The sequence below is a fragment of the Uloborus diversus genome, chromosome 6 (genome assembly GCF_026930045.1).
Source record: "Uloborus diversus isolate 005 chromosome 6, Udiv.v.3.1, whole genome shotgun sequence".
NCBI classification, from domain to species: Eukaryota; Metazoa; Arthropoda; class Arachnida; order Araneae; family Uloboridae; genus Uloborus; species Uloborus diversus.
Genome location: NC_072736.1, coordinates 108881887 through 108909158, shown reverse-complemented (window position 1 = coordinate 108909158; position 27272 = coordinate 108881887). Strand labels below are relative to the sequence as shown.

At 31.5% G+C, this 27272-nt stretch overlaps 1 protein-coding gene across 2 annotated transcripts in view; it reads left to right on the top strand.

Moving 5' to 3' along the window:
* LOC129225156 (WD repeat and FYVE domain-containing protein 2-like) overlaps positions 1 to 27272 on the top strand; it is a 59328-nt gene that overhangs the window by 13268 nt on the left and 18788 nt on the right. For both annotated transcript variants that reach the window (XM_054859717.1, XM_054859716.1), the window contains exons 3-9: positions 93 to 160; positions 250 to 323; positions 4781 to 4835; positions 5334 to 5484; positions 8270 to 8382; positions 15016 to 15142; positions 26631 to 26736. In XM_054859717.1, the coding sequence (XP_054715692.1) occupies positions 93 to 160; positions 250 to 323; positions 4781 to 4835; positions 5334 to 5484; positions 8270 to 8382; positions 15016 to 15142; positions 26631 to 26736 (694 nt within the window). The remainder of the gene's footprint in view (positions 1 to 92; positions 161 to 249; positions 324 to 4780; positions 4836 to 5333; positions 5485 to 8269; positions 8383 to 15015; positions 15143 to 26630; positions 26737 to 27272) is intronic.

Sequence of the window (27272 nt, the reverse complement as noted above, 5' to 3'; positions counted from 1 at the left end):
GTTCTTCATCACATTTCTGATTTATCATGTAAATTAAAATAAAATAAATAAAATTTCATAAATAATTAAATTATTTTGAATCTTTGTTTTAGAACAATTCGTGTTTGGCTTAAAAGAGACACAGGACAATATTGGCCTAGCATTTGTCATTACATGCCATGTAAGAAATATCATGAATTCTCTTTCTTCTTTTTTGGAAAATCATATCTGTTTTCTCTCATGATTAATGTCTTGATCTTTTCTATATAGCTCCGGCAACATGTGTTGTGTATAGTGAAGAAACAAAACGTTTGTTTGTTGGCATGGATAATGGTACTATATCAGTAAGTATACAACTTTTCAGCCTTAAATATTTACAGATTTCATTTAAAATTCTAATCAACAGCTCTCATTGAATACAAAAATTTGTGTGAACATTAGACTTTCATAAAATTAAAAGTTGCATTGTATGCACCATTTGCTACTTCTTTAATTCAAAATTTATTTATTTTTTAAATTTTTTTCCAAAAAGTTTAATACCTGCAGTAATTGATCTTTTTTTAAAGGTTTTATTTTCTGTATGAGTTAAACTCTTAACTTACTGCTTTGTATTTTGTTTTAAATTTTTCAATATATCTGCAAGTATTAGTCAAAAAAGTTGGTAATCACCAAATTGCAATGGATCAGATTTATGTATGCAAATATAGATTGATGAAGCCAGACTCATCAGCAATAGAAACTTCATCTTCTGTTTAAAAAACCAAAGAATTCAAACTACAGACGAAATTAACATCTAAATCCTGGGTATGTATTAAGCAGAATTGAATTGGGCATATGCACCAACTGCTAAACTGTAGGCAAATAAATGAGAAATTAAACCTAGCTGGCGGTTTTTGTCTCTGTTATTAGAAGCCAAGTGAGACTAATGTGTAATTTTCATTGTGTTGTCTTATCTAGATAAACGGGGGGGGGGGGGGAGTCCTTTGTGACAGGACCCAAAATTTCTTTGCACACCCTTGTTTACCTGTAATCATGCAGGGTTCGTACGCTCCTTCAAAACTCCTACAATACTCCTTCATTTAGGAAATTTTTTTGAAGGGCCCTTCCAACTCCTTTATTTTGGTTTTAACTCCTTCAAAACTCCTTCTTTTTTGGTTCAAGACTACATAATCTTCCTTTATGACAGTAACGTTACTTCGATCGACAACTTAACTTCATCACAAGGGCAATTTTAATGTAGTAATTTCTTATATATATATATATATATATATATATATATATATATATATTTAATTTTTTTTTTTTTCAAAAAAATGTGATTTACAAATTGATTATAGAAGTGATAAAAGTTGAAGGTGAAAATATTATTGGATGACTAAGACGTTTTTGTAAGTTAAGTAAAACGTACTTAAATCGTGCTTGGCTATTTTTTCAAGTTTTATGATTATTGTTTTTCTCTCCACCGCACTCTCAGGAGCAAAAGTCAAGTTGTCTAATTATTATTTAAGTATTTAAAAATGCATAAGTAGATGTACTATATTAAGTGATTGTGTTAAAAAAACAATTGTTTAGTAAATCACAGTTATGATATTCTAAAAAGGGTCATCCACAAGTGATGTCATGCATTGAGGGAGAGACACTCATGAAATTGTGACAAGGGGAAGAGAGAGGGTGACAAAAATTGACATCACACAGTTATTGTAACAATATGTTTATAAAAAATGTGACATGTGAGTGCCCACTAGTGAAGTGTGACACTTTGTGACAAAAGGGGAGGGGTCAAATATGTTGAAAATTAATGCGACATCATTTAATGACAGCCCATTAGTACTCCTTCAAAATCTCATTTTACTCCTTCCTAACTATTCCAAAACTCCTTCATTTTATTTCTGAAATTGAGTACGAACCCTGTCATGGGATTCAAAGTTTTTCCTATTTTTTATTTTTCTGTGATCTTTTGGGACATTTTAGATTTATTGTTTTGTTCAAGCCTGATTATTGAACATGCATCACTTGACATAACTTTTATTTTTGAGGAAGACCGTGCAAAACTGGGTGATGCAGCTAGTATGTTAATAAAGAAGTCCAACCTCTCAAGGCAGTGACAACCATTTCTTCATAGCAATTATTAACTATGACACAACAAAAGCAACATACACTATATGACCAATAGTATTGGGACTCTTTCAAAAATTCATATTTTTACGGATTTCTTGAGAAATAAACAACCAATTGATCTGTAATTTTTTTCACATAAAAAGTATACTCTAGCTGTCATTTTCCGATAACAATTAAGTCTGCTATTCATTTAGGGGACCAGCAACAAATTGAGGAAACAAAAAAAGGTTTTTGATCATTTTTCATTGTAAAAAGCTGGGGAATAAGCTATAAATTTCAGAAATAATTTTAAAACATATCTAGAATTTATTTTTATGTTTTTGTGAAAGTATCTTTGATGCCCATGGAGATAAGAGCATTTCTTTCAAAAGTACTAAATTTTTTTGAAGGCTTTCGGCTCATTTCACGCAAAGTTTTTGGTCAAACGTTACTAAACTTTCAGAATATTTGAAAGCATATTGGAGAACCATAATAATAAAATTTGAAGTTAAAATATTGAGAATTTAATGAAATATGAACATTTAAAGCAATTAATTTTTCACTGCACTTGTGTGAACTATTTATAACGTATATAAGCCAAAGCTCAGATATGTCCTACAACTCATAAAAAATATTCTACCTCAATATCTTTAAAATTAAAAAAGTTATCAGCGATCTAATGAGCCGAATTTCTATAATTCTAGGATAGGCAACAAATGCGAAGGGGTCATTTGCAAACTGGCAACACTTTCCTACTATCGCTGCCAACTGATTCATGATAAGAATGGATTATTGATAGACATCGGTAAACGATATTCGACCACGTTCTCATTCCTAATGTATTGTAATGTAAAATCGACTTTATTCAAATTAGATTAACTTCTCAACTCTTTCGGCCCGTGTGAAGTTTCAGTTTTAGGTTGGCATCCTTTGATACCCAATGAATATGCAAACGAGGCAAGTATAAATAGTTTACGATTCCAATCGTTCTTCCTCTTTTGCGTTCGTCAACCTCATGTGTGTTAGGTCCGGTAGGTGTTGGGGAGTTGAGAACTCCACCTCCGCTTATGGCCAGGGTTTATTTTTATTAACTTATTTTGTTAATTTATTTACTTATTTTAGTTTCTATGGACCAATAAACTTTTGGTAAGATTTTAAACAAGTTTCCAATGTTCATTTCTTTACACTGACATTAATTCTGCATCTTCCACTGTGTGGTCTGCTTGTATAAGCAAGTAAAATTGTTGACTGAATTACAAAACTTAGCCTTTCGACTTTACATTTAAACATCAATTATTTACAAACAATCCCTCACAATTCGTTGTCTACCTAAGAATTATTTAAATTGGACTCATTAGATCGCTTTTAACTTTTTGGATTTTAAAGATATCAAGGTGGATTTTTTTTATGAGATGTAGGATATATCTGGACTTCCGATTATGGAGGTTATAAATTATTATCTTTTGCGCATGTGCAGTGAAAAATTAATTGCTTTAAAGGTTCATATTTCATTAAATTTTCGATATTTTTTAACTTCAAATTTTGTTACTGCGTTTCTCTAAAATACTATCAATTATCCTGAAAGTTTAGTAACGTTTAACGGAAAACTCTGCGTGATATGAGCCGAAAACCTTCAAAACAATTTCGCACGTTTGAAAGAAATGCTTACATCTCTGTGGGTATAAGAGATACTTTCATGAAAATATAAAAATAAATTCTAGATAGGTTTTTAACTTATTTCTGAAATTTTTAGTTATTCCCAACCAGTTACAACGAAAAATGATCAAAAACCTTTTTTTGTTTCCTCAATTTGTTGTTCGCCTCCTAAATGAATAGTTGACTTAAATTTTGTTGGAAAATGGCGGCTGGAGCATAATTTTTATATGCAAAAAATTACAGAGCAATTGGTCTTTTATTTCTTGAGATTTCCGTAAAAATGTGAATTTTTGAAAGTGTCCCAATACTTCTGGTCATATAGTGTATATGTCTGTAACTCTTCAGATTCGTTAGTTTTTCTTTTTCCCTTCAATTCTATCTGATAGGATAGATGACATTTTTGCAATTTTGCATCATTGCAAAAATTTTATTTACTGAATATATCACAAAGTAAAATATTGTTAATTTTTACATTCACAAAATTATTATTGTAAAATAGTTTTGTTTTTGCTTCTAAAAATGCATTAATGCATCCTCTCTTTTAATAATCAAAAATGTTGGATAGTTTTTCCTATGTTTTGTGAAATATAATACATTTTATTAGTATCAGGTACAGTAGAACTCCAAGACAAAAACATACTATGATTCGCAATATAATGATCCTGTCTATGTGCTATGCCCTTTGCAAAACTAGTCAAATAATTCACTTTGACCGAGATATTCATCAAGCAATGACTTTCGTTTTAAAGTATGGTATGTATTTGTACATACTTGTAATGTACAGTTCTTGTAAGTGTTCTTAACACTTAAAAATGCTACCTTTTCATTTGTTTAATTAAATTTTACTCCCATTTTTCAATAGGTATTAATTAAAAAAGGGCCACTTATCTGAAATAATCCAATTATCAAAATTTTTGACTATCTGAATAGGGTCCGGTCCCAATTGATATGAATAATTGGAGTTTTACTGTAGTTCAAAATGCACAGACAACTGCTTTTTATTTTTAAATAATACATACAAATTTAATATTCATTTTATTATTTACAGGAGTTTACATTAGCAGAAGATTATAATGCAATGAATCATCAAAGAAATTATTTAGGTATCTATCTATGTTTTTATTTTTAGTATTTGAAAAAGTGCTGTAACTTAATAGTGTCCTATTTTTTTTCTATAAGTTGAGATTTGTTTTCTTTTATTAAAAGGCCTAAATTTAAACATTTTTGCAAGATTGAGCACTTCTTGTACATGTTGACACTTGGTTTACTTCTTACAATTGTAAATGTTTATACTAGCAAAATAGTTTTATTTTTTTAAGTAAAAACCATTGAGTAGTTTTTAAATGTATATTTATAGATATGTTTGAATAACTTTTTTTTACTAGCAAAATATATTTCAAAAAAAAGGTTGAGTCAATGATTTTCAATATCAGATCAATCAAGATCAATTTGGTGTATTGTTCTTGGGAAGTAATGAATTTTAAAATGATTGCCTTGTGATAAAAAAGTTTCATTTATTTTGCTCGTTACTCCTACTTACTTTTAAGCGAAATTATTCTGTTAAAGTTTTACATTCATTAATCATTAGTATTTTTTTCTAGCCCATCAAGGTCGTGTTGTAGACTTAGCATTTTCCTTATGGTCCGAGTGGGTGTTGAGTGTTGGACGAGATAAGTACTTCCAGTGGCACTGCTCCGAAACAGGCCAACGTTTAGGTGGATTTCAGTGCAATGCTTGGTGCACTGCTGTGCAGTATCCTTAATTTGTACTAGTATTTAGTTATTTAAAAATAATTGAAGAGTTGACGCTGAAAAGAATTTCAGTAACAAAAGGAAAAAAACTTTAGGTGTCATTAAAATTTAAAATTTTGCTGTTGTCTCTTAACTCCTTTTCAATGTCGACTCCTAAATTCATTTTAAGTGACAATATCAAAGTATATTTTGTGCTGTGTTGAAAAGGTGTTTAATCTTTAAGATGAAAATAAGATTCTTCAAAAGGTTTATAAATCTCCTACTCACTCTTTTTTAAAAAGCCCTTTTGGTTTTTCAGAAAATAATAGAAAAAAAAAATAGTTGGCTCAATTTATCAAAAAAATTGTTTAGAAAAATTTAAAAGTTGATTAATCTTAAAAAGAACCAATCTCAAATTTGAAAATAAGTTTTCAAGATGAGAAGATACTTTTTTTTTTTTTTTTTTTCAGTTGAACTGCTTTGCCTGTTCCAGCTCTAAAAACCTAAAAAAAATTTCATTCATATAATTTTTTTCTGTTCCAAAGACCATGTCATCTGGTTAATATCAACAGATAAAAAATTCCTTTATCACTTTGGCATAATATAAAAAAGAAATGTTCTTATAAGTTTACTCATATAAGTAAAACTTAATTTGCTTGCTTTTTAAATATTTCAGAGATTTTAAAGTACTTTAAAACTAAATTGTTCTTTTGTGCTACTTAAAATTTGCATGAAATTTATAACCCTGTAAACATGTTTTACATACATTTTGTGGCTTCATCAATTCGCTTAAAAAAATATATATTTATTCTTCTAACCTTGTTCAAAATTTTAAAGGATATGGTTCAAACTTTGCAATAATATTAATTAGATTTTTTTTTTTGATAAAATAAAATTATGTGATAGATATTTTTTACGAACTTGAAATATTTCTTTTATTACTTATGAATAAGATTTGTGTGGCTTTTTGTTCAGTGCGTATTTTTTTTGAAAAGCCTCTTAGAATCTATGACCTACATTTTTTACTTACAGTAAACTAGAGGACCCGTCAAAGGTTCAAACTTCGTAAATTGAAAAGTTAAAAATTTTTCAATAAACGATCAACTGTTTGTACCATTTTGTTTCAAAAAAAAATATGTAAAAAGAAAATGTTTTTAAGATACTGGGTGTCAGAATGCATACATTTATTAAACTTGATTTAACTAATGCCAACTGAGCAATTGTTTTATTTACTATTTTTTCTCGCATACTTGAAAGATCTTCATAGATTGTATGGTTTGTTCCTTCAGCCATACTCAAAGGATAAAAATCGTCCACAGCTATTAAGTGTAAAAAACTAACTAGCCAACAAACGGGGTAATCCCGCTGCAGCGTCCCTCATATGAAAAAGAATAAAACAATCGAAAAGCTATCGTTCAAAAAAAAAGTTTAAAGATAAAAACAATTCCCGGAATAAGCGAAAATCACATCTTTCTCCCCCCTCCTGATGTTAAATAAACATAATCTTTAACTAAAATGACTAAACACTCTTTGAAAACCAAAAACAATTCTTTGCAATTTAAAATACTTTGCCAAATAAACAAAAAATAAATAAATTACATTAACTGTAGCTTTAAAATGTAAAGAAATAATCCTGCAACTCTTGTTTATGCCGAAGTCAATAACTCTTGTTTATGCCGATCGATTAGCGGCCTGATCTTAATAAAAACTTTTAAATCCCGCTATCTCGTTGAGTATTTGTCTCACTATATTTCCTTGCATACTTGAATGATCTTCATATATATTCTCTAATTTGTTCCTCCACCAAAGATAAAAAAATTTCACTGCACTGATCTTTCGTGTACAGAACTACCCTGTTGTGATTTATCTAGACGGAAATAAGATGTTTTGTCTTTAAATTCCACCATCTTTTTCTTTAATAATGTACTAATTAGTTTGATAATCCTTAAAGTCTTCTTGCCAGTGATGCCAAAACTCAGATGGATTTGAGCTGAAAAACAAATGTTGCTAGGTATGGTACTTTCTGATCATTTGGTTAGGAAAACCTAAGGCAATGATCTCATCATATGGTTCAATTACGAGCACATAAACATGCTTTGTGTGAACCTAGTGCACCGATTTCTTCCAGTACTTTAAAATATATCACGGGACTTAAAATCTTTGCTTTCAAGAAATGAAGGCTTCACTCTCTCTACGTTTTATCTATTCTCAATTCATATTTATATCACAGTAGGAAATTTCATTACAAAAAGCAGAGCTGGCTTTCTTATTGTCCTCTGGCAACAGGTTAAATATTTATTTCATATTCATATTTATTTCTTGTGCAACAATAGGTTAAAATAAATATTAATCATTTGGGAGATAAACCATTCAATGTTTCAATAAACAAAAACGTTTCCTATTCAATCCATTGCCACTTTGAACCATTCTCAAATCAACTTAATCATGCACAAAAAATTTCGTCAACATTGGTCCAGCTGTTTGGAAGTCTTACAGTGACAAACACATGCACAGAAGAAATATATATATTAAGATATGATTTTTGTTTTTTAATATCTTGCAAGGAACTAAGCTTTCTTCAGGTCAAAGTTATTTCTGTGTTCTCTCATAAATATTTTAGTATATTTTTACAAGCTATTTTGCATGTCAAAAAAAAAAGAAAACATTTAGTTTTAATGCATAAAACATCAACTAAGGTCATGAAATTACTAAAAGCATTAAAATTATGTGCATCATTTGAATTTGTGAACATGTATAATTTAATACCAAAATATATAGTTTTTAGTGATTTTACTTAACGTTTAAAGATTTGATGCACAATCAAAACATGTTTTCATTGGAGATTATTCTGGTCAAATTACAATGTTAAAAATTGAAGAATCTGGTTATAAGCCCATTACAACATTGAAAGGACATTCAGGTATGTAAAACATTTAACTATTTTTTATTCAGGCTTATGTAATAGAGGTGGGCAATGTCGTTCTTTTTAATGATCCGTTCATCAGAGGATCGTTCATTCTTTTGATCCGTTCATTTGAACGACTTCGTTCATTTTAAAAAATTGCAGGTGATCTTTCTGCACGACATACTCACAAACATTCTATATGTTTCATTTAATTAGTAATACTATCTTTGAAGGGAAGATAAATAAAATTAGCTAAAAGTAAGAAAATATGCTAATGAATAATTAATCAAGAAAATATTATTCAAGTTTAGATGCATAATGCGATCATAGTTCATTTTGTAACATTTTTTCAGTTACGAAATGATAAGGATGGAATGGCTACTAAAAATCGCGGGCTCCATTTCAGCATGTCAAAATATTAAGTATTACATTTTTCCAGCTACAGCATTGTATACGGTATTACCAATAGACCATGTAATAACAAAAAAAAGTAACAACAAATAAAACGGTAGCTCAGCCAGTGTACCAGATAACTTAATTTTAAAAAAAAAGACTCGCCTAAATTATTCAACAGTACTGATGAGAACAGAAATTATCCAGTAATAATCCTTTTTCAAAATCTCTGAAGATTGAAAGTAAAATAAACGACTTAGAAGTCACCAAGCAAGTTAAATATGAAAAGAAATCATAGTTGCTGATAGGGATTTAATGGAAGGCAAAAGGATCGACAGAAAAATGATAAAAGGTATTTTTGGAAATAATTTTGGCGACAGAAGGATTTTAGGAGTTACGTGAAATAGAAAGTAGATTGTTAGTAGCCCAATCAAGTAACACAAAACATTATTAGTAGATACATTGAAAAATTGCAAATGAACTGCAATGACAGCCAACGGTTAAAGAAATATGATGAATAGTGTACTGCATTGAGAAAAAGGAAATACAGTACAACCTCTATCTCAAATCTCTCGGGACAGGGGAAAATTTCGAGATATCGAGTTTTCGAGTTACCTAAGTTTAAAAAAAATTACACTAGTAACTCTCACATTTACACACACGTACCCTATATGCATTTATATATGTACTATGGGACCACTTCGAATAACGATCAATAAAGTAGTCTTCAATATTTCACTAGATTTGAAATTTTCTAATTGTCGAAAGTGCACAGGATGTGATTTTGAAATGAACAACAATTTCAACTTGGTTTTTTCACCTAAAAATTTAAAAATTCTAATTTTATCTTTAACCAGTACTCTCACATTCAAAAAGTTCTCAGCAGCCATTTTGTAGAAGTTAAAAAAGCTGAATGATAAAAATGAGGAACGCATTTTCTGTTTTCGCTTGAAAACTGACGGAAGAAAAATCGAACCCCTTTCCTCAAAGTGGACAACATGTTTGAGAGAAATGCACAAAGATTCTAAACTCTGGGGAAAACACTGCACCCCCTTCATGCCAACACTCTCCTATTATCTTGCTCCAGTCCCCTATTCACAAAATTTCGAAGAAAAGGGATGATAAACGTTAAGCAATTGTCTCTGGAACTGGTTTTGCTACAAAAATTTCCAAAGCAAAACGACAATTGAAACTTGCTTCTGTGCAAAAATTTCGACAAATCAAGGGTTTCGAAAAATAAATTTCGAGATAACTGTGGAAAATACATAGGGGGTTTTTATAGAAAATGCTGGGGAAAATTTTTGTTTCGAGATAAGGAGGTTCGAGATATCAAGGTTTGACTGTATGATATTGATTGCAAGTTAAAAATTTGAAGATGAATGTAATTAAAAAACGAGCTGATGTGTGCATCACATGACTTCCTTTCACGCCAATTCAATGATAATAGTAGTGCCTTGGAGTAAGCAAAGAAACACTTAAAATATTTTTACCCCAAGTTTGTGCGAACTGAAGCAAAACAACGTTTTATACAGATTAATTTTCCCAATATTGGACATTTTAATGTGATTCAATGGTTAATTCTCTAAATATCCTCAATAGTGGTCAACATAAAACCAAATTTAAAAATAAACAAAAATCGGAACATGAACTTTAAACAGCTGATCATCATTTTAATTGAATAAATTACTCGATTTTTTTGTAGTTAACTCTTTAGCCTGCTTATTATTATCTGTACCAGAATTTTTTATTTTGGGATTGACAACATAAAGAAATAGGGGTTGGGAGAATGGAACTGGCTCATTTTCCCAACCACCGATTCTCATCGTCGCAAAAGCGAGTTTTTTTTTCTGATTTTTTAAAAAATATATAATTTTATATTAATCGTTTCAAGTGCTTATATTATGTTTTATTGTTGTTTAGAGAATATTTTACAAAGAAGTTTGATGTTTCATCGTTTTATTATCTAGAATATGTATTTCAATAATATATGTCCAGATTATTGGACATGTCATAACTCTTTTAATTTCTCACCTATAAACTTGAAATTTTGTCTATAAGATACTCTTTACCATAGTACACTGTCTATCAAATAAAAACACTTTTGGTTAAATATTTCAAAATTCCGTCTGAAAGGGTTTAAGACCTATTTTTGGGTGAAATTTTTTTCGGGAATACAATACTTCCTTTACTTTGTAAAAGGAAGTAAAAAACAATTTTAGCACAAGAGCATCAATGCAATGTTCCAAACTGCTCACCGTTGTAAAGAACGGTTGTTCAATTTTTAAATGAACGAACGGATCCGTTCTTTTTGACCAGTTCTTTCATGAACGATACATCTCTATTATGTAATTACTTGCAATGATTATATTCGTTTAATTCTAGGTTTTCAAATATTGCTAGAATGGATGCTTTATATAACTAAAATGTATACTAAAATTGCTATTTCAAAAATGATTCCTTTCAAGTATGCTAGAATTTTTTTAAGGTTTCTTATTTTAATGTCTTTTCTCTCTTTTTTTTTTTTTTTGAAATAGTGGTTTCCCATGTGTAGTATGCTCACTCTTAAGAATATATTTTTCTAATAAACAGCAGAGAAAATATCAAAACAAAATGGATGAAAAACCCATTTATTGTCTAAGTACGAAATTAGAGTATGTCAATACAAGATACAAAACTTTTATTGAAACAATATTAACACCTGATTCAGCCTTGCAACATACATTAAAATTAGTGTCTTTGTTGGGATTCTTCTGCAGTTTAAAATACTCTCAATTGTCACAGAAGGCTGCGTTGGTGTTTATTTACCATGAGTAATCTCCCCCCTTATTCATAGGAATAAAATACATGAACAATTACTATAGTCATAATTTTTAAATGAAAAGCCAATTTTTGGCCACGGAAATAAAATTTAAATATTTTGTTTCAATGCTTTTCTGAAAAGTGTCACTCACCAAATTTTGTCAGAAAATGTCATTTATACTCCTCTAAACTCAGGAATTTTTTCAACTTTTTTGAGTTGGCTAAATTATTTTTATTCGACACCAAAATGATCCCCCAAGTGCGAGTGGAAAAAGCCGCTAGGGCAGATTTAACATAGAAACCCGGTTACAACCTTTGAAGGCTCCTAAACCAGGTCTCATATCCAGAGGCGTAGCTAGACCCGAATTTCGGGGGGGGGGGGTTACTGGGGGTTACTTCTTTTATTATATATATATATATACATATATGTATGTGTGTAAACTTTTTTAGTTTAAAAAAATAATAATAATAAGATGGAGGTGAATCTTACATACTTTGGAATGGGGTGCCCCAAGTTCGATACTTATGTCAAACGAAACAAAACAAAAGTAAAGAATTTTTTTATTTATTTATTATTTTTTTTAATGTTTCCGAAAATTTAACTTTTTTTTCCTCCATTTAATTTAAAATGAAACTTTCTAGCAACGGGTCTAGTCAAAACCAGTCTATCCAAATCAAATATCTTGGGGGAAAATCAAATATCTGATGAGCGCGTTCCGTTCATTTTTGTGTGACTGCTTAATTTAGAGGCTAACACACATCTAAAAAAGCTGGCCTCCCTGAAAGCTAATAAGATGCATCCATTTCCGCCTGTAAACTGGATGTTTGACTTTCAATCTCATCGGTGGTCAGACTATTTTTACTAACTTGGTTCGCACTAAAAGCATGAAATAAAAAAAAAAAAACTTCTTGATTATAACCTGCAAAAAATGAAATGGCTTTCATATCGTTATATTTATACGTTGCTTTTTATATGTATTTACATTTATGCTAATTCTAAAGCAGTTAATAATAAAATTTGAATAAAAAAAAGGGAAGAAATATAGGCGGGGTAGAAAGTTATTTGCACAAAGCTGCATACCATCTGTTTCTCCTCTCAAGTTTTTATTTTTAATTTTATTAGCTGCTTTAGAATTTACATAAATATCTATTTGAGAGAGCAACAGCAATTTTCGAGTGTTATAAACAGAAGTCTTGTTTATTTTCTACTTTTTAATGCCAACCAAGCTAACAGAAATAGTACAGAACAGTCTAGATTCATTTCGTTTTTAAACATTTTATTCCTGTAATGCTATGCAGTTTTTCTTTTAAATTAAAATAAAATTTCCTTCAGATGGGTTCGATGGGATTAATGCTGCTTCAGCAGACTGTACTCTTGGCTTCCTTAAGAGGTTTTTCATCTCCAGCACAGTCACTTTCCTATGCCGGGCTGATGAGTGCTAATAAGCACTAAACTGCAGTCTTCGGCTGGAAATGACTGAGCTGGCGGGGTATTTCATGTATTTCTGCTTTAGTCCTGGCTAATGGGCGGTAATTTACTGAAAAACCTTATGTCTCGAATTCTTGCTATGCTATCATTTTCGGATTCGAAGCCCAATGATCTTTAAAGTAGCAAGCAAAAGCATTTTCTTCAACTCGAAACAGAAAGTGCTGAGGGGGCAAAAAAAGGAGAAATGCGTTCCATGAATAGGTTTTCTAGGAAGATTAACAAAAGGGCAGACGTTTCGAGCACTTTCTTGGAACAAGAGTAAAGGAGTGAAATTCGCAGGTTGAGTATTAGTTGCATTATGGATGAGTATTTCAAGTTAATGGTTAAAGGTCATTCAAATTAAAAGCCATTTTGCTCTGTTATCTGGTTAAGTACTGTTCTTTGGTTGCTCTCTTTCTTAAAATTATGATTCCTTATAGAAAATCGAGATGATAGCAGAGAAAAGAAAGTTTAAGATTTTTTCAAGTAAAGAAAAAAGGAAAATCCTAGAATATTGGCCAGGTTAAATTTGCAGCAATTGCTAACCTCAAGAGGATAAATATAATTAATTTAAAAAAAAAAATCAGGCACCAAAAAAGCAATAAAAGACTTTTTCTTGAAAAAGATGTGCTTAAAGTTTCTTTTACTGTCAAAATGATTCCTTAAACTCGCAATGAAACACTTAATACTGTAGTAATAGAATAGAGACCTAACAAAACTAATAAAGAGGAATTTTGATCAAAAACCCAGATTTTCTTTATAGTATCGATTCCAAATTTTCACCATCATATTCCAAATTTCTATAAAGTTTCTTAAAGCTCTCGTATCTTAAAACCTCTTTATCTCGATTTTTTTCCTTCCTGTCAAATTCGAAAAATACAGATTCAACTGTATATAATATTCCCACTGCGCCGCTCATAAAATTAAACATGTTTTACAATTTTCAGAATCTATAACAAAAAAGGCTAAATATGCGTGGATTTAACAAATCAATCTCATTTCTAAAGCAAAGTGTGAAATTTCACTCAATTATCAAAAAAAAATGTCGCAGCAGAGTGAGGAGTCTTTACGCTTGAGGGTCACTCATGGAGCTGATTTTCAATGACACTGGGGGGGGGGGGGGGGGAGGAGCGAAGTGAATTTTTCACCATAGTTATCCAGAAAAAAAGCTGTTTTGATTTTTTTTTTCTTTTTCTTCTCTTTTTCTTTTCTCTTCTTTTTTTCTTCTTTCTTTTTTTCTCTTCTCTTTTCTTTCTCTTCTCTTTTCTTTCTCTCTCTCTCTCTCTCTCTCCCTTTTTTGAGACAAACATTTCGGGGGGGGTTTGTCCCCCCCCCCCCTTAGCTACGCCCCTGCTCATATCAGATCCTGGCTGTAAAAAAAACTCATTTGTTTTGTTACAGTTAGTACTATCTAAAACCAATGTAATCGTATTTTAGATTTTAGCCAAACTTCGGGGCCCTGTGCCATCACACAGGGCCCCACATGGCCACTTAATTCCCTTACCATTAGACCCGCCACTATAAATACCACTCATCTGATTGAAATGTTGTTTGGATGAATTGTTTAAGGTTATTTTTAAAAACATTTTGTGTTAATTTTTGAAGTTGGAAAACAATAATTAGTATTCTAAATGAATTTCTTTTTTATTTCAAAAAAGCCATCTTCAGAATGTTGCATTCAAAGTATACTATTTAAGAGGAATCAAGGATTCTGTGAAAAAAGTATGCATTTAAAGGGGTCCACTTATAAAAATGCTGATTTATGCTATCACATAATGTAAATTTATATTTTGCTAAATTATTTCCGTTTGCATCAAGGAACTCTTGTAATCTGTTTTCCTTTCCTGCATTATTTGAAAATGTAAAACTGAAACATTTATCCCTCAATTTTGAAGTCTCTTACAGGAACATGTAATGGAGAAACATAAACTGTAACTTTTGTATGTATATTTAATTTTCTTATAATCCATATAGAAATTACTTTTCAGGTAGTATACGTTGTTTGTCTTGGGATGCTGACCGTAAATTGTTATTCTCTGGAAGTTTTGATCAAGCCATCATTGTGTGGGATATTGGAGGGCAACGCGGAACTGCATATGAGTTGCAAGGACACCAGTAAGATAATTTTTTTCTTTTTACATTAATAATGAATCAAAGCACTATGAAATTCCTCTATTAAATTTGATTTTCTCAAAACTTATCTCTGTATTGGAGGGATATCGCATTCTATTTGCCATTGCTCATCAACAATTGGGGGCTTCAAGCAGTTCCATTCGAATCGCTTTGTGTTCTGATCTCCCCGCTCTCGTTCACCATGTAACTAGATATCACTATAGTCCAGCAAGTGTGGGTTGAACATAGTATACTCATGATGACAATATATTCTGGCCTCTGAAGATTTTAGGACCTTCTGATCTCGCTAGAATAATACAATAACTGAGCCCAAAATTTGGCGATTGTGCTAAAACCTCAAGTAGCGAAATATTCCTTACCATTGAAAATACTCTTAACTTCAAAACATGTTGTTGAACTGATGCATAAATATTATGCAATGAATTGGTGTAACATTATTACTCCAGTATTATTTTAACCTATTGCAAACTACGGCATTTGATCTGTTTTAGTGTTTGCTTGAAATTTTACACCTTGATTATGAAATACAGGCTGAGTTCTCTACTGGACGATGTTTCAACAATTTCACTGACTGCTACATTGCCGTCATTAGATCTTTATAATAAAGTAAGATATTAAAAAAGAGTTATGCCAAAGAAATTGTCTAGCTCTCTCTTGTTCAAGGGACTCACTCCACAGGCACGTAGCCAGAACTTTGTTAAGGGGGGGGGGGGTCCAAGGTTGCACGAACTTCAAAAGAGGAGGCATGCTAAAGCAAAATTAGTAGTTGATAATTACACAAGACTAAGATAAATCCAATTAAAACTGATCATTAAAGTATGATAATTAACTAAAATTAATTAAATAATTCAAATTAATATAGTCATTAGTTAAAATTAGTTAACAAAAAGTTTATGTTAAGTGGTAAATTAATTATTGTCAGTTTGTAAATTAACATTAAACAGAAAGTTATCACATACAAAGTTTCCAAATATGGGTGAACCTTTATCCTCCTGAAAATAAGTGATATATTTTCTATTAATAAAAAGGGCACAATAAAAGAAAAACGGAAAGCGAAAACTGATCTAGAAATTACTTGGAAAATGCATGCGATAATTTAATAAAATATTAAAGCTTTGTAATATATTTCATTTGTACTTATGCCATTTTATTTGAAAACTAGAAAGTCACCCGTCAAATTGCTTCAACTCTTCTTCATTTGAACGAAGCAATTGCCTGTTTGGTGATATTTTGATAGTTGAAATTTTAACTCTTAACACCAGTGGATTAACCCTAAACTTCAGTAGATAGCGTTCATTATTTTCATTTCTTCATTCCTCTGATATGGCTCAGTCTTACCAGTAAAACTGTTCAAGTTACCGGATCGAGTTCAGCCTTGTCACAATAAAGCCTTTCCTTGCATGTTAAACATTACCAAAACATATTATCGAATTACATATCATGCCGTGGTACGAATTCATTGTTGAAACAAGCGGGTTACTCGATCATCGGCATTATTTATATGAGGATAAATAAATCTATATCTATAGAGTCGAATGTATAACTATGCGAGTGTTACATAACGTAACTCTGTCCGATTTGAACAACATTTCAGGCAAAATCCCGCAACTCTCGCAACGAAAATATTAACCATGTTTCATTTAAAATGCTTGAATTAGTTTTTATTTATTTACATTTATAATATTCTTTTGATAACACGAAGTTGAATGATATTTCCAATCTTATCCGTTTTCTAATTATCATTCCTAATCATCAATTAAAAGCTTAAACAAACTATTAAGTCTTTGAGGGACGGAGGCTTCCTTTGTTGCAACCATTTTTTATATATATATTTTTTCTTTCTTCAGCCAACTGACACAGTGATTTCAGTTAGCTGAAAAAAAAAGAGGAGCAAGAAATAAATGGTGTTCTCAAGTGAAGTCGCTATTCCTCAAAGGGTGAAAGCTGTTCAAAAAAATTTTAAATATCGGAAAAGGCGTATTTTATCATTATTTTTTTCTTTCTAACGGGGCTGTGTTAGAGGCTTTAGCCTTTTGCGGAACAAGTGCGAACCAACGATATGGCATCCAGTCATTCTTATGCCACCATTAAGGCGCGGATGTGAATGTCACAGGAAAATTTGATACCCAGTTTCCACCAGATGGAGACACCTGAGCTCTCTTCGATGCGAAACTGCAAAAGGAATTTAATTTTGTCAAGAGTATTCACAGTCAAACGACCTAAGGGATCTTTTACATGACGATTAATGGAATGTATACCTAATGAATTAAATTAAGCATCTGTGTAATTTTATTTTAACAACATGTTGTTAATTTTAACAACAATACATATCATATTTTACGACGCAGGTAATGATTTTTTTTCTTCAATACGATGTTAGCAAAACACTCTATTGCAAGAAATAGTAAATATCTTTAGCTTGAAGAAAATAAGTGTTTAAAAAAAAAGGCAATATATAAAAGAAAAGTTCAAAAACATTTACCTCATATTCACCTTTTTTGTTTCTTTGCTTGTAACGCAGTAAATAGTGGTAATTTTCACCTAGTAATTTATAGTTAAATGCACATGCCTGTTTTTTGTTACGTTTAATGCTACCTTCACAATTTACTAAAGATGGATGCATAGATGCTAATTAAATAACTCCTTAGTACAAAGCCAGTGAATAACAATCAGAAAATGTGTTCCAATGATGCAAATACAAATATGTTTTATGGAACAACATCGAATAAGATTTTTTTTTCGCCAATTAAAAACTGTTTTTCTTTTTGGATCATAGAATCACAATTCTGTAAGATTTAAAAGTAATAATTTCTAATAAATTACTTATTACATGCGTTAATATGGCCGAACTTGTAATTTCATAAACTGATCACAGTAAAATATTCAAGTAATTTTCAATTTAATTTTTCTATAAAATTTTTATACCGTCAAAAGTTTGTTACATCAAGTTTTATTTATTCATTTATTTTATTTATTTTACCTTCAAACACAATTTTTTTTTTTTGGGGCATTTAATATGTTCCATGATCATGCTTAACCCGTTCGCACCCAGCGTCACGCGGACGCTACGCAACGATTCCTCTCCTATCAGCCCAGCGTCACTTATCCGCTACGCGCTCTGATCGACGCTGTAGTCCCAGCGTCACGTATATGCTTTCTCGAAATGGAACGATTGAATTGAATATTTAAATGATACTAGATGGCGCTAAATGGCTATAACTTTGATCATATTCGAGTCACATGGTATTTGACCTTCATGTACACGCTTTAGTTTCTTATTTGGGCCTCTCAATGGGATAGATTTTTTTTTAATGTAAACAACAGTGAATCACTGCTCTGCGCATATGATTTATGAGGTCTCAATTGCTCTTGCTTATATCTTTGCTTCTCTTTTTTTTACGAGTAATTGAAAGAGATATACATCTAGCTGAATAAATTATGGGGGAGGGAAGGAAGGTTAAAATATTTTTGCGTATGTGTTCCAGACTTTTGTTATTCCCCGTTCAATGAGAGTACAGGAATGAGTTCAAGAGGCCTGAAGTTTATGATTATTTTTGAATCCTTTCTGATATTGTTCTTCTGTATTTATTCTTTTTCATTTGGGGATGGGAAACTGCAATAAAAATGATTAGCGAAGTGAGTGAAAGGGAATGTTTTCGAGTGAATTATGAAGCAGTTTTGAAACTTGTCGCGTGGAAAATATAACTAGTTTAAATTCGTTGACCTAAGTTGTTTTAATCAAAATTACATAAGGAACATATTTTTTTGCTACATTTCTTTTTCTTTGATTCCACACTCACGATGTCAAACTCTAACTTTGTTTTTGTGCACATATCATTTAATTTTGTGCACATGGTTAAAGTTTTAGTATTCTACTTATTTTGTTCCTTCTAATAATGTAATAGTCTTTATATTAGTAATCAGTAGTAGATTGTTTAAACAAAATTAAAATTTCAAGCCATTATTTTGAGATGCTGATTTTATATGAATATTTTTGTTCAGTTAGGCTTAACTGCTGTAAATGCTCGGGCCGATGGCGGCGTTCCATTTCGGAACGTTCGGTCCCGTAGCTGCGCTTCGTTTTCCGAGCGCTGGTCCTCAAGGGGTTAAATATTGGGGGGGGGGGGGGACATCAGTAAAAAATCTACGTAATTTGTTACTCAGAAAAGAGAGAGATGTTAAAAGTAATCTAAAAGTTCAAATAAAATTTTTATCAAAATATAAAATGAATCTGAAATGAACCATGCCAAAAATATAGAGTTAAAATGAAAAAAAAAAATCAATAATTATTTTTCTCATCCTCAAACACACGAAATGTGTAGAATTTCTTTTTACGCTGCTGGCTTAGAATATAAAATTAGTTTTTGAATGGAAAAACACATTAACACGTAAAATTGCTCGTATTATCAAAAAAACTTTAAAAGGGAGCACTACGACTTACCTAGTTTGGGTGAACTTAATTTTCTTTTGCATACAATTTTGTTCAAGATATGTTTCCTATAAGTATGACGTAGATAAAAACTGCGTGTTAAAACAGAAAAGAATCGGAATTCAATTACTGATTCACCAGGAACGCACCTCACTCTGGCTGTCTTTCGTACAACATGCGTCTACGAAATCTACGAAAATCCAAAAAGAAAAGAGCAAGAAATAAAGAAAACCACGCCAATAAGACTGTGGGATACGGCGGAAGTGGCAATAAATGCTTGTTTTTACTTTGCCAATGGCAATTTGATGGACCAAGGAGAGGGGCTGAATTTCAAGGTCACAGGACCCAGCTGGTTTGAAAGTCGAAAGGGACATTTCCCCGTTTCGGACGGAGTAGGTGACACAGCAAAAAGCAGACGAAAATTGGGAACCTGCAGTTGTTGCACGAGGTTCTCGTGTTCTGAATTGACTCAAGCGCTGAGAAAATTGCCGATTACTGGGAAAATTTAAGGGGAGAGAATGCTGCGTTTTATAAAATCATTATCTTTCAGAAAAATTTTGTTGATGCGAGATGCAACAACTGAGAAAAAAGGAGAGGGGTCTTTCGGGAAGGGGGGGGGGGGTCCAGACCCCATGGACCCACCCCTTGGCTACGTCCTTGCACTCGATCGCAGCTACCCTTGAAATTTACTACAAAATTACTTCAGACCCTTTAGTTTTGTACCTTAGGACTTTTTTTAAAATTTTTATTTAGTTTTTTTCTAATAAATTTTTCAAGCTAAAATTTCACACAAATTGCCTATTGACGGGGCGAAAGATTTCCCAAACTCTTTAACTTAACGTTCAGTCGTTTGAAAGAGCTTTTTTTTTTTTTCTGCTCAGGATGAAGTTTGTTCCATTTTTTAAAATTGACTAGAAGAGCAGATATGATGGTTTCTAATTTAGTAAAAAATCCTGGGATAATTCAATTCAAATACAGAGCTAAAGAGCAAAGTGATACTGGAGACAATGAATTTGAAGAATGCTTTTGAAATGTACAAAATGGTTGTTTTGCGATACTCAGGAGCCCATTAGCAGTGTTGCCAGATGGTCAAATCCAGATTTCCCCAATTCCCTTCCAACTTTTCCCCAAAAAGCGACGTTTTCTATCAAAATTCTCGAAATTCAAAAATTATTTTTCCACTATTATTTTCATAAAATGAGTCGACTTCCTCTGATATTTTTTGTCTCTTGAAAAAATTTTTTTTTCCCAAATAGCCAAATTTTCTTATAAAATTCCACAACTTTTTTTTCTTCCCATTTTCGCTTTTTTTTTGTCTTCTTTATCTTTATCTTTTTTTATTTTTACTAATAATAAAGCTGAAAGTCTCTCTGTCCAAATCTCTCTCTGTCAGGATCTCTGTGACGCGCATAGTACCTAGACCATTCGACCGACTTTCATGAAATTTGGCAAAGAATTAGTTTGTAGCACAGGGGCGTGCACCTTTAAGCGATTTTTCGAAAATTCGATTTTGTTCTTTTTCTATTCCAATTTTACGAACATTTTCCCGAGCAAAATTTTCATAAGATGGACAAGTAAATTACCAAGTTATCATAATGCGGAACCATGACGTGGGCAAACCGATTGGCGAGAAATTCATCATGCATTATTTATTAATATACAGGGGAACCAAAATACCTTTTAATTTTCTACTACGGGCAAAGCCGTGCGGGTGCCACTAGTCATAAATACAAGCGCCTGACCAAAAGATAAGAAATAACCAAATATTTTTTTTCTACTCGCATTTACTTACTCTGCTTCTGTATAATGTACATTTAAACTATGATTTTTGTATATATTTATCTAAGAACATTCTTCATCACACTTATTTTTGCCTATTTCACGTATCAAATAGTTACTCACGCAGAACTATTAATGCAAATTCCGTAGCATAATATTCCATATAATACGAAATGCAAATTCCATAAAGTTGAGAGCAAAGTTTCACCAATGCTGTTTGATACAAACAATGTAACTACCAGATGTCAAGACGCGAATTTAAATACGAAAAAAATATTTTTTCCCCAGGTTTTCCCCAAGGAAAAATTTCCCCCAAAGAATTCCCCTCAAAACCCATTTCCCCAAAATTTCCCCAGAGAGCACCATATTTCCCCAAAATGGGGAAATTTCCCCCAATCTGGCAACACTGCCCATTAGCACCTGCAGCTGAAAGTTCATACATTAGTTTGAACCCCAGTGCAACTATGTGGACCCTCTCCCCCCCCCCCCAGACGATAAAACCTAAGGTGCATTGCTAAGAGGTAGGGTGATGTGGAGAAAAGAAAGGTATGGCCTTCCATACAGCATGGGTGCTAATGAGGCAGTGCCGATGGCGCAGGTTGTGCCTCTGAAATTATTAAGCAGTTTTAAGAAGTCTCATTCTGGGAGGTATTGCGTAGAGGGGATGCACCATCGCGCGAAGGGGGGGGTTGTGTGCATATAATAAAACCGCCTAACCGTACATACTCACATATAAGTCGAGAAACTTATTACAAAAAATGAGGTTTAAAGTTAGAGCTTATACACTGGGCAGAATTTCCTTTTTTTTTTTTTTTTTTTGAGAAAAACACTCGAAAAAGTTAACATTTTCCTGATTTTAGTCTATCCTTTATAAGCAAATGCTATGATTTTACATGGTCTGACTGTGAAATGAGGAATAAATAATTACAGTAAACAGCCAACTACGCGAAAAGTGCAAAGATCACCATATTTGCAAATTTTCCCGATAGTCGCAAATTAATGTTCATTTTTTAAAAATAATGTGCTACAGCATCAGATTTTATCGATATAAAATCAAATTAAAAGCAACAAGTACAAAAAAAAAATTGTAACGGAGAAATAGAATCCTTTACAAAAATAGCGATTGCTAAAGTGAACCCTTTTGATGCAAAAGAATAAAAAATGGACGTTTTTTAACATAAAGAATAGGAGCAAGGATGCAAAAGAATAAAAAATGGACGTTTTTTAACATAAAAATGTTCATTGCAATTCACTTTCCTTCTTTTTATAATGAGCGTTTAAATTCAAAATTAGCGGCAAAACGCTCCCCTTTTTTTTCACCCTAAAATAGGGACTCCTAAAATTAGGGGGGGGGGTCAACTTTTACGTGAGATCGACTTATACGCAAGTATGTTCGGTGTGTATAATGTAATCAATATAGGCTACGGTGCCGTAAGAAATTTGTAATTCTTCAAAAGGTTTGCCAATCCTTTGTAATTTGCCAATCCTAACCTGAAAGTCCTCTTACCAGTCCTTTGAATCCTTTGTAAAAGAAACTACTTTCTTGAGGTAAGGAGACCAAAACTGAACATCATACTCCAAGTGTGGTCTTAAGCAGATCTATAGTTTCTGTGAACAATATTTTTTCTGTTGAAGTCTCTAACAAGTCACTAGTACAAGAGACAAAGGTAAAGTCACTAGAACCTGTTTATTTTCTTTAAAGTATTACAGTTCTGCATCACATTTCTGGTTCATCGTGTAAATTTAAATGTTTTTTAAAATTTCATAAATAGTTAAATCATTCTGAATCTTTGTTTTATGCTACTAATTTGGATTTAATTGAAACTCAGTCATAAAGGCTGTAGTTGCATGATAAAAATAGCTTAAAAAGAAAGTAAAATAAGGAAAAACATAAAGATAAGCAAGTGGAATATTCATTTAATAAAGGGTATCCCAAAATTAACGCAAGATTTGAATTTGCCACAATTTTTGCTGTGAATTGTTGGCAGCCACGAAAAAAGAACAATTTGACAGCTGGGAGTTTAGGGTTAGTAAAAATGGAGTGTTATGCTATTATACAGCCAGCGAAACAATTCCATCACTGCATGAGAAATTTCCTGTTCGTGTACTCTCGTTTCAGTGATATGAATTGTACCCTAGATCGTGTGATTTTACATCATTAGACTTCTCCCTGTGGGGTTATTTGAAGTCAAACGTCTATGTCAGCAATCCCACAACCACCTGCGCATTACCTAATTGCGATATCGAGTGCCAATAACAGTAAACTGCTTGACCCGCCCAAACTTTCATTATTTTTCAAATAATTGTTCGATAATGAAAACGCATTATAGAATCGAAAACGCTCCATTTGTAACCCCTAGACCCTCAGCTGCCAAATTGTTCTTTTTTCAAGATTGCCCACAATTTATTGCAAAAATGGCGGCAAATTCAAATCTTGCGTTAATTTTGGGACACCCTTTACTAATATGGTGTTAAATGCTTTTAAATTGTTTATGCTTTGGCTGCTACAAACATTTATGTGAAGATACCTTTAATTCCAAGCATAGCAAAATTAGTTTTTCATTATCTGCAAAATGAAAAAGTTTAAATAATAATAATAGTTTAAAATACACTCTACTCAGATACAACAACTGTTCCTAAATCTTATTTCTTTTGAAATCGTTAAATTAATGAAACCTTAGATTACGTGACTCTGATAAATTTAGCCGCACAGGACTCAACTTATTGAACTTAAGTAAAGGAGTTCAGTGAAAATATACGTACTATTCTGTCGTGGGCAGGTAAAGGGTAGTAACTGCAAATTTTTCTTTTTTTTTTTTCATTTTTGTCATTTATTGTACATTAGCTTTATTGCACAAGCTTGCTTATTTGGTTTCCGCTATAAAAAAGAGTGCAAAGAAAGTCTAATACTAACATATCCCTGTCGTTGGTATTGAATCCAACAGGGTTCGTACTTCCTTAAAAAAACCCTAAGAAACCCTTATTTTCATCAAGCAAAATTAAGGTCCCTACAAAACCCTTAAAAAGTCCTTAATTTTCTGAAATTTTCCTTAATTTTTTTCAAAATTATATTAAGTTTGGTCCCCTTTTCTTAGTTTTTCTATTTTCTCCCTTCAAATGTTCATCCTCCGCGTTTTCTGCCGAAAACGTATGTTTGGGAAACATGCCAACGATGTCAAACACGTGTTTCGCCGAAAATTGCATGTGTTGATTGAGATTTCAATCTTTTTGCATCCTGCAAATATTTCAATAATTTTTAATGTTGGAAGGTTTTTTCACCATAGGCTACTTTATATCTACGTATTTTATTCATTATTTCAATAATAATTTTTTCTTAAATTTATTTTAGAAAGATTGCAAAACTCAGTCAAAAAAATATGGGCTAACTCCCACAAGCTCAGATTGTATTGAAACTTGGCATGGTTACTTTTTCATGTATTTAAGAAAACCTTCTAAATATTTATGGGGAATCTCTAATGGTTTACGCTTCTGCAGTCTGTTAGTTTTTTTGGAATTTTATGATTAAATGAAGCAATTTCAAGTAGTTATTTTGATCCTGAAATAGGGTTATGAAGTTTTTTTTAAACCAAATTATAAATTCCAATACAAGAGAAAGGGTTAACCAATTATTTATATTTATATATGTTTATTTATTTTCAATTCTCGTTGTGAAAATATGTTCTACCAGATAGGGAAAACCTAGATTTTTTATTCTGTTGTAAATTTTTACTTTACAAATAAACCTAATTTTAAAATTTATGATCCAATTTTCTATACCTTAAATTCAAATGTTTTTTGTTAAAAAAATATATTTTTCTCTAAAAATTGTGAAAAATTGATATTTAGTGATACAGCCAAGATTGAACTCTAGCTCCCTCAACCCTTTATTTCAGGACTTGGGGGGGCTAGAAATTGCTGCCTCTCTTTCAAAATTTAAATTTATGTTGAAATAAACAAACTTGCAAGGATTTGTGCAATGCAGCAAATTTGTGCAAAATGGGATGTTAGTAACAATAACAAATGCAAAGCAATAATAAACCATAGTTTGAATATCTTGAAAAAAGATTTTAGTTCTTTTTCTTCAATTTCCCTCTCACTCCAATAAGGTATGCTAAACAAATAATGCTTTAATATACAAATAATTTTCTACATTTATCCTCATTTTCCTGATCTTTTTTATAACTGAAATTTGAGATATAAATACAATGCTTTAAAAACAATATGTGCATTGTATTAATCGCTACCCAATTATTTCAAAGATAATTAATAAGGGAAAAGTGCGTATTATCTTTGAATTTGGTAAATTTGCCATTTTTTGTTCAATTTTGGAATGTCACGGACTTCAAGGGCTATTTTGATTTCTGCATGATTAATTTTTTTTTTTTTTTGGATTTCCTCCCTTTTGATCTCAGACCACTCTCATCCCTGTGATGCATGACAATTTAAATATATAATTCACTGATAATGGGGCATTGCAGTCAATTGTGCCTTTTCCTGCAGTTTGGGAACAATGTTATGCATTTGTGTATGTGTATATAAATATGTATCAAGTTCTTTACCACCTGGGAAACTTTGAAATGGTGTGCCTAAAATTATCTTATTATTTTCAATGAGTCCTTAAAAAGTCCTTAATTTTCACTTTTAAAAATGAGTATGAACCCTGCCCAATGCACGTTTCTTCAAATATCTGTAAAACTCATTTCTGTAAATGCTGCTGTTTACCTGCCCATAGCAGTATTGGCATGTATCCGACCTGGAATACTTTTGCAAAACTGCTACTAAAGTATCCAAACTCAACTTAGCTCCAGTTACCCTACCTTATTATCCCAAAAAGATGTGAACAAAAGATTGTCAAGGTCATGACTAAACTAATCAGAGCACACTATATAATTATATATTTTTCGTTATGATTAGGAAAACTTTTTTTTTTTGTGACATGATTTACGCTGTTCTTTTGTTTATTGTTAGGAATAATGTGTAGTGTTGGGCATGTTACAAAAAAATTGCGAAACTTTCATCATATGCAAAATTTGATTTCTTTGTGTGTTAAAACATCATTTATCAGATTTTCCATATACAACTAGAGTTACTTTAGTTTCCATGAGTTTAACTAAACTCCTACCTTTATTTTTACATGTGCAGAACAGTGTTGGTAATTATAATATCCAGAGCAGTTTGAGTTTAATTAAAATATACTTTCTCTTTCCAGTGAAAAGTTCTTTAATTTTTTTTTATTTTTGAACATTTTGTTTCTCCTTGCAGTAATAAAGTAACTGCTTTATGTTTTGCAAATGCTTCAAAGTCACTTATTTCTGGATCTGAAGACAGTACCATTGTTATTTGGAATATGAATGTTAAAAGAATGGAAGTAAGTGTTTTTTTTTTATAATGTATTTTATCAATGCTGATATTTCTCCCAATCCTCTTTACTTTAAAAGTTTTTGCATCATTTACCCAGATCATAAGTAGTCATTAGTCCAGAACATAATGGCTACTTATATGGGGTTTTTGAGTGAATTAAATTGAAGACTAATGTGTATTTGTTTTTAAAATGTTTTCATTTTCACATGTGTAGAAAAGTCTGTTTTTTTTTTTTTTTTTTTTTTTTATTATTATTATTTCATCTATGTGGTAAATTTGTTTTTTTTTACATATTTTATTTCAACTTGTTCAGCTTTCTATTTTTAATGTACACTATGTTCTGTAAGTAGCTCAAAGATTTCATCCTTCCACCGAATTGTTGTTTTTCTTAATTATTTCAGAACTTGAAAATTGTTTAGAATAATTGTCTAATTAGTGTAAGATCAAGCAATTAATCAGTGTCATTGCATGCAACTCTAAGAATTTAAGAAATACTCGGAAGTTGGAGGCGGCATTTACTACTGCATTGCATGAAAATAGACG